Source organism: Magnolia sinica, chromosome 9 (genome assembly GCF_029962835.1).
Source record: "Magnolia sinica isolate HGM2019 chromosome 9, MsV1, whole genome shotgun sequence".
Taxonomy (NCBI): domain Eukaryota; kingdom Viridiplantae; phylum Streptophyta; class Magnoliopsida; order Magnoliales; family Magnoliaceae; genus Magnolia; species Magnolia sinica.
Genome location: NC_080581.1, coordinates 89132991 through 89146376, shown reverse-complemented (window position 1 = coordinate 89146376; position 13386 = coordinate 89132991). Strand labels below are relative to the sequence as shown.

The window sequence follows — 13386 nt, the reverse complement described above, 5'->3', positions numbered from 1 at the left end:
TGAAACAAACAATCCAATATGAATTGAAAGTTATAAGAGATGGAAGAACTTGTATATGAGAAACCTTATTTTCTCCCTCAAAACCTTTAAAAATGTGCTTTTTGTTCTCTCTCCCTCTAATATTAACCCTAATCCCTTATCAAAATGGTTTATATAACCCCTGTGCAGAATTAGAAACAAATCCGGGCACTTGTGCATTTTGCTCAGTTGCACCTTCAGTTGACTAAGATATTATTAGAGTTTCTTGGTCAATTGAAACATATCTCGGTCGACTAGGAACATCACAGCGTGCTTAGGTCAACTCAAGAATGTATTGGTTGACCGAATAACACTGCACCAGATTAAAGGCACTATATCAACAAAAGCATACTTAGCTTTTGTCATCATCCCTCTCTTAAACTGAAAATTCACAATTCAATTCACTTGTACATCCAAACATAGCGTTATAATCCAATTACAAACCAAAGAAATACTTTCCAAGTATTATGATCTTGAAAACCATCAAATCCACATACCCACGTAGAAAAGATTGCATTGGCTATAATAGCAGTACTAGCAGAAGTGTTCGGTGAAGGGAAGATGGTTTTGCTAGCAGCATTTTTCATTTGTAATGAATGTTCTTTAACTCACAACAATTGAACCCGAGTTCGCGGATCTTCCAGTTGAATGTAGATTATGGACTTTTCTGTTTTTGACCATTCAATCAAATGCCGCCAAACTGATGGTCAGGATTATCAGGCAGCCTAACTGTTGGTTCATATCCCATCTAAACTAGCTCCCCGCTATCTTGACGATCCAGACCACTCAAACGAAGCATGCATACAGGCCCCTGTCAATTAATGATGATAGATTGACATGAGTCAGGACTTAAAACAAGCTTGCTAAAATCCCTAGTGGTTTAAGATTGTAGCCTGGTGCAGTGAAGAACAAAGAGATGTCAATGTTGCTCTACTCCAGTTCGCTCATACCATCAACAAATAGATGTTAGTGTTTTAGGATACCGTTGATCTAATGGGCTCTGTTGGGGACTTGCGGAAGAACACATAAATGAATCAAGCAAAATCTCAAATCGCAACAATCAAGTTCAATCACAAAGAATCCGAATTTAACATGGAAAAATTCTTACGGACAAAACTACAACACAAAGCGACAATAATCACTATGAAAGTAGAAAATTACAAGAGATAAAAGAGAATACTCGATTTGAACAAGCCTTGAATCTCCCCTTACAAGCCATTTGAAACCCTAGGAACGAATTAGAAAGCCTTGAGATACACTCTAATCCCAATTACACCCATATTTATAGCCTTTTGGAAAATCACAATCAAAATTGGAAACAAAGCCTGCAGATACGCAACTCTACATAACTCTACATATTCGTTCGATGACACCTTCGATGGGACTTCGATGGCGTTAACAGACTTTCGATGACATCGAACCCACTTCAATGATATCAAATTAATGACCAAAACATTTCAACAACTAAACATGATTTTCCTGAATTTTACCGATGGCAATGACTAAGTCTTTGATGTCATCGAACAACTTTTGATGGCATTGAGCAACTCTCAATGACATCGAACAGGGCACGTAAAGTGTCCAACAACCAATTCGATAAATTCTGAATTTTACCAATGACATTAAGCCGACTTTGATGGCATCAAAATCTGCTCGATGGCATCGAACCTGTCATTGACAGACCTGTTGATTTACATATTTAAGACATTAATCAATAGGGCCCACCATGGATGAGAAATGCTCCAAAAGTCAAGCAAATCTATTTTGGTTGATAGGCATTCTTTAGTTATTTTTCTTAACCTTGATTTGGAGGTTACTAGTTGATGGTTATGATCTTCCTATGTAAGAGGTCCTTGGGGCATCCACCATCCATCGCGGGCCATGTCTAATCAAAATTTTAGGTTGCCGAACGTTCGTCCATCTTGGTGCATCAACACAAGCCTTTTTATGCACCACATTGAGAGATTCACCTTCTGGGTCTTACATGGATGCCCTCTCTTTTCTGCTCAGCTTCTCAGATGAAGTCGAAGCGCCGTTTGGCTAACTGGAAAGTAGTCCCTATGTGAAATGGAATCCATAAGTTTGTGTTTTTGGCATTTGGGTCTTTGTAAATAAAGAAATAGTTTTCTGTTGGAAATGGTTTCAAGCAATGGAAGCTGTCTGTTTCCTTTATGTAGGCTTGCTTGCAAAATTCGGGAAAATAGATTCTCCAGCGACGATCAAAATTTTGAATTTCTCTCCCTCTCCCAGACACAATAGTCACAATCCTTGTCTCAGAGAATTTATTTCCTAGAAACACTTCCTTTTGGCCTTCTAAGATTTTAGGGAGCCAAACTAAATCAGGGATGGACGTGATGAGGTCGATCACCGTCTTCCTCAGGGGATAATCGCAGAGCTTCTCCAGACTCCTCATAGAGATTCCTCAAATCCATAAAAATAGAAATAAATTCTAATAAATTTGAAAATAAATTAATTGATGGTAACAACAAATTTACAATCCTTTAAATAGTGATATCAGACATAGGACGAAGTTTCAGAATCAAACTCCAACTCAAACTCCCTAAAAACATGACTTACTATGAGTAGTAAACTTGGCCTAACCACGCTATTCTCCTAACTTTTCTAAGCCCTTTTCATATTGGGTACGACTCCTAAAACTCAAAGAATTAAAAGTTATGACCAAACTAAAACTTACTATAAATAGTAAAAATGCAATTAAAATGGACTTGATCTAATGGAATCTTGCAAGCTTCTCCTACCCCAAAATCATATATTATACGTCGAATAACTCATTCTGGTTTGCGAGATATGCCTATTTTAGGGTTTTGACGGCCCTGATTACTTCCGCCTTCGATCGGGCCTTCTCTGGTCCATTTTTGCCATGAAAGTGTCTATGACCTGTTCTACATCACAAACGACCTGTTCTCTCTAATGAGGTTTCCTATCACATTGGTCACCCTCATTTTTCCTGGTGTTTATCATACCATGTGGTCCACCTCGTGGTGATCTAGATTGTTTATCTAGTCCCACCAGGGTGGGCCATGTAGCATTTCTTGTCCTTACCATGATTTTTAATTAAAAAACATTCAGATTTACAGTATCCAAGATACTTGAAAAGATCACCCCACCCAAACAATCCATTGATTAGAGGCCTTCATTGTCCAGAAAGATGATGGGTAGAAACAATGGTCCACATTTCATCACCCTTCATCATCCATGCCTGCCTGCCTGCTAAACACGCCTTCACCACAGAGCGGGGTGGCACAAGGGGCTAGCAACAATAGAAGAGGAAGAAATGTAAGCAGCACGTCCAAAATTCTTCTGTATCTGTTTTGCAATGAGCATTCTCCAACGCAATGCAAACACTTGAATCATCATTCAACCATGACTGTTTTTAATTTATAACATTTATTTGTTCGGACGCTCAACTATATCAAATTGAAGATATTCGATTCAATAAAGAAAGCTGGAAAAGAGAAATGTTTCCTTTTCTTTAGCTCTGTGTTAGAAAGGAAATGAGCATTTAGTGAGAAAATCTGAGGAAAAGGAAATTGATTTCCTCATATCCGAGAAAATTGATTTCCCTTTCTCCAGAGCCAAGTCCCAAGTTTTTTAATTTGGTCATTTTTAATGTGGAAGAAATTATTAAAATTCACTACAAACAGTGGTGGAACTGCCTCTTCCATTCCATAACAACCATTACAGATCCAATTCCATCTCTAGCAGTAATGGCTAGAAAAGTTCCCTACATCACCCTATTGCGTACAATAAGCAGTAGAAGAAAAGCCAACATATCAGCAAAGAACACCCTCCCACAAGCTTTTTCTGAAATATGTAGTAATTTCGGCTTGTATTTTACTTCCATCCAATGAAATCTAACGTGAAGTGCTTTTGAATCTTCCCATCGAGAATTGCGCTGAAATGAAAGAAACCCAAATCTCCTAACTTCATCCAACTTGAATTGAAACCATTCAGTACTCGACGGTAATGCTCCACAAGTACAATTCTTCTTTTGGAACTCTCAAAACAAGGCTTACCAAACCAGATCCTTCATTGTATGTGAACTCAACTTCCTCTTCATCGACGGTTATTCTCTTGGGCTTAATAGATGAATAGGCCCCGAAAACACCACACCCTCTGACTTTCATGTCAATGGTCGAACTTCTCTCAGCTTCGTATCTCAACTCTTTGATGGCTCCTCCAGAGTTGAACATCTTGACAAGTCCGATGGGAGCGAATGAAGCACCGCTCGATAATTCCTTAACTGGAACAACTGTAAAAACTTCGTATTCGTGGGACTTCATTGTAATGGGCAAAGATGCATTCTTCGGAAGAAAAACCACCTCTCCTGCAATGGAACGAATTGGAATATTTTAATTTACCATTTCAAGAACTCAAAGATCTATAGAAAAGTTCTATGAGGACCCATATCATGATCCTCAAGTTGTCAATTAGCAAAAGTGGGGCCCATGACTAGTGATCCAGATAGTTGATGTAATGGGCCCAAATATGAGTTGAATATAGGATAATCCTTCACCTTCTTTCCTCAATTAAATGTGGGCCATTGCTGCATTTCTTTCTAACAGTCTATTTGCATGCCGACAGTGGGGCCCACATCTAAAACTGAAAACTTGAGGATGATAGACGTCAAATTCATAGACCAAATCCACCATGTCTTACCGCTCAAATGTGAATATACAATGGCATTTCCATTCCAGCCATCTCCAGCAATCTTGGGCAAGTAAGCAACGTCCCTTGATCGGATGATTCCAGTGATTGTGCCAGGGTGTTCGTCATGGATAAGATTCACCTTTCCGACTTTACACCACCCAGCTCCTTGGCAGTTGAAGACCCCAACAACTCCAGAGAAGTCATTCAAATTCCATATCTTCAGAAGACTGCAATAAAGGACAATAGACTTGTTAGTCGATTTAGAAACTCAATAGACAGCATATCAGTTTAAGTAAACCTTCCTCCCTCTCTCTCTCTATTTATTTATTTATTTATACCTTTTTCCATCTCTAGCAGGATCTGTAAACAGGCAATCCTTGGTGGGTTTTCCTGGAAGCTTGGCTCTCAATATTGATCCATCGGGAAGTACGAGCTTCTTCAACAAATCAAAGTCATGGTCTCCGGGTTTGTCACTGCATGGAATGGCTTTCTAACATGAGCGAATGTTTCAGTGGCTGGAAAAGCATATGCAAGAAGGGTGTATTTGGATTCTCAATCAAATTTGAATTGATCAGTACATATGACAGATGTTACCCAATAAAAATGTGGGATCACCATCAATCATGATGATGATCAAACCGCAAATGCAATTTCACGTGTTTCTTCATGTGGAACCTTAAACGGTCATGATTTCAGTTTTGGGGCATGGTTAAAGGACTCAGCGACTTAGACTGACTTGTTTGGTCTTGAGTTTGAGTAGTGACTCGCTTGAGATGGCGTTTGAGTCGACTCAGACAAGTCATACAAGACTCATCTGAGTCTTGAGACCAAGACTGGGTTTCGTTCGCCCATATTGTTAACAGAGCAGGGCTTGCTGCATTTGGGACAATTCCACTTCATCAAATTGAATTATTGTAGAAATTTGCAATTAGATTCAATCAAGTGTCATGAGGTAGCTAAGCTATTCCATTTGCTTGAGGTAGCTAAGCTATACTGTTTACTGCAGTGAAATTAATACCTAATATAAATGGCACATCCTCCGACTGCACGAGCTGCTCCATGGTATTCAGCCATTGGGTGAACGCTCTGAGGAATGACATCAATCACCAAATAACCAATCATGATTTCCCAAAAACTCAGGAAATTTTGAAAGATAAAGCTATCAGGAAACAGGATTATTGTAGCTTACATGAAACATATCCCAATCAGGCTGCATGAATTCTCCAAGGAACAAGGTGTTGTAGGCAACAGATGCAATATGGATTGTATGTGACGCTGGGACTCTCGGCCAAAAATCATCAGATGCTCTTATCACAGCAGTCCTCTTTGAGCTATATGCCAAGAAATGAAACATCAAATTAAGAATCATGAAAGAAAGTCAACATATGAGATCCCATAAGAACCTTTTGAGAACCATTCCACCGTGTTGTATACATGCAATCCAGGCCATACATACCCATCACCTCACTTGGGTTTAGGGTCAGGCAAAAATCAGGCTGTTTTGCAACTTAGGTGGGCCCTGGTGATAAACAAAGGCAGGTTTCCCTCTGCACTTTTTTCCCTTTGTTGTGGCCCACCTGAATTTTGAATTTGGTTTATTTTTGGGCCACAAGGGTTTCATGAGGTGATTATCTGATGCACGGGTTGGAGGTTGTGCACACATCACATGGGATGAGTTCTCATGGAAGATATTTGCGAACCAGTTCCTAAGGAGATCATTCCTCATCTTGAAATTACATATAAATGGTGGACGCTAAACAAATGTAAATAATCAAATGAATCAGTACCTGTATAAACCATCTGTGTTGTGACTCATGCACGATATTATTCCATTGTCGGGGAAGTTTGTAGCGATCGAAGCCTCTAAAGCCTGATGGTACTTTCTAGCAAGTTTCACTCTCCCACCGTGGCCTGCTCCTAGCGTCTCAAGAATGTTTTGGACATCTACTTTGACACCATCAATTCCAGCAGATGAGAGATATGAGTGAAGCTCATCATAGAAATTGAAGACTTTCTCAGGGTTCACGAGGCCGAGGCCATTGGAAGCGATGCTGTTCAGAGCTTCACAGGATTCGTTGGACTGAACTCCCGGAGAAGAAATGGGATATGCCATCTTAGATTCATAATGTTCCATTCCAGTAACACCAGGCCTAACTCCACCCCAGTAACCGGTTATTGCATGCCAAACATAAACATATCTGGTATTAAGACAGGCAACAGAAAAAAAGAAAATGTTAGCAAAATAATGATAGCGGTATGACATTCAAAAAATTGAGGTCAGATGAATACATGATCTAAAGACGCTTCGTTTTGATTGTTTTTTCGGCAACCCAAGCGATGATTGGTGGGCCCATCATATATGAAACATGCCTTAATTTATCCCAATCAGATGACCTTAACCATCTTACAAAAAATGGTCAATTGCAACCAATGTTACTGGTTTAACTGAAGCCTAATCAGACAGTGAGGATCTTAACCACCCAATTAAAATTTGACAATTGCAACCAATGGTCCAGGTTTAGCTGAGACCCTAACATGTGGCACTTGTACGTTTATTGGGCCAACAAAAGACTGGAACATTGTATGTTCCCTTCAAACTCTATAATTGGTAAAAAATCTTGAAAACATAAACATGGAAATGGCATCTTACTTCAGATCATGCTTTTCTTTGATTTCGTAAACAACGTGCGCCAGTCCCATTGCTGGGTCCTCTTCTCTGTGACCCTCTTTCCCATTCTTCTGAAACTTGTGGTTTTCCTTAATATTGGTTAGCCTGTTTGTGAAGCTGAAAGAGAAGAACATATTTCTTTCGATAAGTTGGAATAGAAGAAAATAACGGCACAGATGAAATCAAACGAAGAAGCCTAATCAAGTTCTCACTTTGTCGTGCCTTGAAGTTTAGATGCAATGCCAGTGGAGTCCATGCCAACCGATTGCCATCCATCATCAATTATAACGAATTTTGGGGGAATTCCACCTTTCTCTAGACTGCATGAACAAATACGTGTTACTAAAAGTCTATGATGCTGAAGAAACCATGTAAAATGCTAGTTATACAAAGATGAGAAAAGTACCTTTCAAGCCCTTGTCTTACTCCGTCAGCTGTTACATCCGTATAAAATGCATCCCACGTGCACCAGCCAAACCAGTTCAGCATGTCAGGCATCTGTCATGAGAGCATGGAAGAAACCCATATCATTAAGGAGATTGTGAAGTTAAAATAAGGGTAAGTATCAATTGTGCCTAGCTTGCAAAATGTAGTAAACATCTCCATCTGTAAATTGATTATGGACTGAAATTCAGATGAATAGGGGTCAGTATCAATTGAGCCTAGAAAATGTAGCAAACATCTCCATCTGTAAATTGATTTTGGACGGAAATTTGTACACTGTACATTTGCTGACTACATTTTGAGAAGTTAGGCCAAATCCAAATTTGAATGTGCATAGGATTCTCATCTACACAACCAATGGGTGGTGGGAGAGAGAGATATTTGGTACACGATCTCATGAGTTGTGCTCTTAAATAAATGGAAATTGCATGATCAGCAAGTTGAAAGAAAGTACCTTCTTCTTTTCACGATGAGAAAATGTCTGCATGTGCTTTTCAACAGTCCTATAAAAATTCATTCAAAGTGTGTATGAGTTAAAGGTCTACACTCAACAAAACTTAAAATCAGTGTAAATTCTGATCAAAGGAGCAACAGAAGATTATGTCATGATTTGAGACTCGGTGACTTGGATTGACTCGTTCGCTCTCGAGTCGTCTGAGTAGACTCAGACGAGTCGTATCGGACTTGTCCTAGTCAATTATTTAATGACAATGATCAAACTTAATATAAAGCAGGACGAATGAGACGAGAACTATAGCAGGTACCAACTTTTGGCATTCTCCTCTTACACATGGCACGCACATCCAAGACCTATAGCCACTTATCCAATGGTGTTTGATGTTTTACACATGGGGAATGGATATTTCTCTTCTTTTCTTGTAAGGTATTTTAGTCATTGTGTTCCATCCCTTTTTCCTTTATTGTATGGCTATTTGGCTAACCAAATTAGTCTAGTCACTCGTTACTCTCTCTCTCTCTCCCTACTCTAAATCTTACTTGGTATCATGGAGTATGTTGTACTCTTTACTCTTATATCTTACTTGGTATCAAAGCATATGCTGTACTAAATCTCTCAACTGCAAATCTTACTTGGTATCAGAGCGTATGTTGTACTAAATCTCTCTATACTCTAAATCTTGGTATTAGGGAGTATGTTGTACTCTATACTCTAAATCTTACTTGGTATCAAAGCATATGCTGTACTAAATCTCTCGACTGCAAATCTTACTTGGTATCAGAGCGTATGTTGTACTAAATCTCTCTTTCTCCTGCTAAGTCTTACTTGGTATCAGAGAGCATGGTGTAATGATAACCAATCCACAAACAATTGATCGACAGTTATTGATGCAGAAACAGAAGATTCCCAGGATATCAAACTTAATCTAATATCAAAATTGACATTGTAAAAAGAGAGAATTGAAACCACATTTAGGACTAGGTTGTACATAACAATCTTAGGATGGTTTCCTACAAGTTGCAAGAGATTTCCACAATTAGGACCTATTTGGATAGTAGGAAGACAAAAGAATAGAAAAGAAAATATAATAATTACCCATATTGATTTTCATGATCACTATTCAAACATGGATTTCATTTTTTAGGGGTCTTGTTTGGATATCAAGTGGAAATCTCGTTTTTGTGAGACAATGCTCACCTTGTAATCTCATGCTAGGAAACTTTGACTTTGGATGAGTAGAATGATTGTTACATGGAATTCATACTACTTTTTTATATCCAAACATAGTGAAACGTTTCATCATGAGAAAAGTGCTTTCATTATCCTCTATCCAAACATGCTCTTAGGGGATTTGAATGCAATCTAATCCATGAAATCGTTTCCTCAAAACTCAATTTTTAAATAGAACTTCTGAAACTAAACATTATCCCATGGGCTCTCTTAGGTGATTCAAATGCATTCTGATCCAAGAACTCGTTTCCTCTAAACTTATTTTTTAAACACAACTTTTGAAACTAAATGTTGATCCATGTGGCCCGAGTGAGAGAATGTTATAGTTATTCAAAAAGTGGGCTATCAATGATCAATAGTATCGATTAAACCGGATCAAATGGCTGTCAGATAGGTGGTGTATGGGCATGCCGATGGGTCCACAAGTTGTGATTGTATAGAATGACCATTGGGAGGCAAGCTACCGCATTCTCATATATATGAAATTCTAGCAATTTGTGTAGTCCTGCATAGTGAGGATACAGAGATAGGGAAGATCTCTCTCTCTCTCTCTCTCTCTCTCTCTCTCTCTCAATCTTAGAGGTCCAAGTTGATAGATGCCTCGTATCAAAACATCAGATGGATCGCAATCGTAGATTAGATTCAGACCACTGGTCATTTCTCTTAACCATTGTAAAGCGTGTGGCACACCTGGTGCTCAAAACAACCTGAGCATTTTAGAAAAGGCATCTAAGCAAGCGGCACCATCTGATGAGTGGCTCAGATCTTGCATGCATGTACCAAATTGCAACATGAGAGTCAAGTGTTCCAGCGCCAATTCCCTTACATACTATACTATTAAATCAAAGGCCAGTATAATTAGAGTAGGCTTCTTACTTCACTGCATTTGTGATGACATCAAATGGGTCTGATCCGGCAGCAACAAAAATCAAATGGGTCCCTTCAAATCTATCAACGGCAGGATCTCCTGAAACACACAGAAAACATTTGTCATCAATGCCTATACCATAATCATCTTCCAATCCAAGAAAAAAAAGAGGATGAGGAAATATACCATGCTCAATCGAGCATTTGTTCGGCCCAGCAAACCATACACTTTGGGTCCACCTTCCAGTGATCCAAATCGTTGGTATGATGGGTCCCATGACAGAAGCTGGACATCCATTATTAGATGATGCTCAACATTCAGTTTTGGCATGCATTATATGTCGACCATTAGTTGCATTTGCCCATTTTCATTGGATGGGTAGGATCATTTAACAATGGTCTGTATGATATATGGTCCAAAAATAAAGGCTTAAGCTGAACAAAGAAGCAAGTGTTCTTTCCACAATTGAGCATCATATAGCATGTTGAAGAGAAAATAGCCAAATGATCATGGATATTCATCCATTACCGCTTTCCAAACAGATCTCTATTTCACTATCAGCATTCCCCTGGAGAACAGCTCTGAAGGCTCCCTCGAGAATAGGCAGGAATACGGTATAAACTGCAGATGGGCCCACACCATCTTCACTTCCCTCAGCAAATTGGGACCCATCATTCCCTTCAACAATCAGAAACTGAGTCTCAAAGGGGATGTCTTTCCCCGAAGAACCCATCCTCTGTGTCATCCACCACAGCTTGAAGCGGAAAGAGCCCATGAACCGCAAGCCCCTGAAATACAACAACAGGATCAAAACAGAGAAGCGCTGGTCACAACCCGCAAGAAAAACCAACCAGACAAGTGACCAGCTACAGCTTTCTTCCCACCATCAGTAATGAAATCAATGCATGTAGAATTCCAAATATCAAATGCTCAAAATGTATTTCCTTGCAAAGATCTCTTCCAAAATGCGTATAGCTAATGAAAACCATATTTCCCACTGGAAACATTTTTGAGGTGAATCTGTTTTGAAAGATGCCATGTTTGGAAAGAGAAAGAAAGTGCATTATTCACTGGGCACTTTCCCATCAAACCAGCCCAAAATTTCCATTCTGCTAATTTCACCTAGGATCTGAAACAATCAGACTATCTTTTTGTGTGTGTGTGTGTGTTTATTTTTATTATTATTTTTTTTTTTGCAGAAATCAATCCGCTGACCTGCTATTGAAGACAACCAAATGCAGCAAAAAACAATATAGATGCAAATTTCAAACTGCATTGTGAAATAAAATCATATATCTATCACCTGAAACATGTTCTTGATTTTATTTATTTATTTATTTAAATTATTAAAAACATCAAAATCTATCTTATTCTTCCATATCTTGAAAACCTTTTTTTTTTTTTTTTGAAAATACTGAAAACTGCATTGTGAAAGAAAATCATAAATCTATCACAAGAAACATGTTCTTGAAATAAACAAAAAAACATCAAAATCTATGTTATTCTTCCATATCTGGAAAACCCAAATAAAATTTTGGAAAAAAAAAACAGAAAACCGCAAAACCAGGAGCCTAAATTGCCCCTCAATGCTAAAAACACAATATTTATTTTTCCATACCTTGAAAACCCAATAAAAAATGTAATAAATAGAGAAAACTGCATAAACAGGAGCCTAAATTCACCCGTCGATGCTAGAAAATGCAATCTTTAACCCAAACACTGCAAACAACCACAATACTCAAACCAGCATCATCATCAGATAACAAAAATCAGCTTCCGAAAAATCAAATATTTTCACAACTTGAAAGTATAATTAACAAGAAAAGGAGAACAGTCTCATAACCCAAAGATTCAGAACTTACTCGAGCTTCCCAACAGGGAACACACGCCGACTTCCGCCCTGGTCTGATCTCACGCCAATAAACGCGCCGTTGATCAAGCTGTCCCCGCCGGCGGGGGTCAAAACAATGTTGTCGTGGACATCAGACAAGATTGGAGTCCCCAAAACCACCAAGTTCCCATCAGCAATGGAAATTCCAGCTCCAACTGTCATCTTGAAAGGAGACCTTAAAGATCCAAAGAGGAGAAAAAATATCTAAAACAGAAAACAGCCACAGAAATCAGAGAATGCAGGCGCAAAAAAAGAAAAAAAAGAAAAGAAAAAAGAAGAAGCTCAAAAACCCAATAACACAGACCCAAATGCCTCAAAAAACTCCTCCCAAACTCAAAGAGAAAATGCCTTCAAAACCCAGAAAAATCAGCTCAAGGAACCCAAATTCTTCAAAAAAAAAAAAAACCCAAAAAATTCAAATAAAAGACCAAAAAACCCAGCAATTTGCAAAGAGAAGGGTACTAATGACAGAACCCAACAAGCCCGATGCATGCAGCAGAGAAAAATGCGGGTCTTTATAGGTGGGGTTTGGAGCTTTTAGCCTCGGGAATCCTTAGATCACGGGAATCCGAGTACTCACGCTATTAAGAAAATCTGGCGGGAAGCAACGGTTCCGTGTACCGGACTGTGTCAAAAACAAGCAATGAAAATCGACTTTCTTTCTCTGTGTTCCGCAGGTACATCTAAAATTGTGATACTTCCTTTTTCTCATGTGGGCCCCACCTCAGAAATATCCACCATCTGATCGATGGACCTGCCTTTGAAAATACAGACTGGTCATCTGTTGCTTCTTTCTGTGGATAAGCGATGATGAAAAACACACTACTATTGTGCAATCAATGCCATGCAATTAGCGTCCTGCAAACAGACGGTTACAAATAAAGAGTTGTGCTCATATCCAACCAGTGAGAAACTTCTAATTTGTTGAATTCATGCAAGATCCAACCCGTCCAATAGGTGGGCCTCATCATGAAGACTACCTGGTATAGAAATCTGATTGATCTAGTCACTATAAGTATGGCCCACCTAATGAGAAAACTGGAATAAAATATATGAATTAGGTGATCTTCTCAACGAGGCCAACCTTTTGGACGGATTAGATGTAGAAGACACCCGATTGGATGACAATTAACGGTCCA

General features: G+C 38.9%; 1 protein-coding gene across 1 annotated transcript; it reads right to left on the bottom strand.

The window, feature by feature from the left end:
• Positions 1-3683: 3683 nt before the first annotated feature.
• LOC131256013 (probable galactinol--sucrose galactosyltransferase 1) lies at positions 3684-12825 on the bottom strand. Its single transcript, XM_058257007.1, has 14 exons — positions 12527-12825; positions 12219-12488; positions 10885-11144; positions 10365-10455; positions 8256-8304; positions 7764-7855; positions 7570-7677; positions 7340-7474; positions 6477-6887; positions 5879-6020; positions 5708-5775; positions 5028-5162; positions 4699-4916; positions 3684-4366 (listed from the first exon to the last, which is right to left on the bottom strand). Exons 2-14 carry the CDS (start codon positions 12407-12409, stop codon positions 3990-3992), a joined length of 2277 nt encoding a protein of 758 aa, XP_058112990.1. The 5' UTR covers positions 12410-12488; positions 12527-12825; the 3' UTR covers positions 3684-3989.
• Positions 12826-13386: the final 561 nt, after the last annotated feature.

Coding starts and splice junctions, on each gene's coding strand:
- LOC131256013 (XM_058257007.1), bottom strand. CDS start 12,409: ATGACAGTTGGAGCTGGAATTTCCATTGCTGATGGGAACTTGGTGGTT. Junction 10,456..10,884: donor AGAGATCTGTTTGGAAAGCG/GTAATGGATGAA, acceptor TGTGTGTTTCAG/GAGATCCTGCCGTTGATAGA. Junction 8,305..10,364: donor GTCATCACAAATGCAGTGAA/GTAAGAAGCCTA, acceptor GAATTTTTATAG/GACTGTTGAAAAGCACATGC.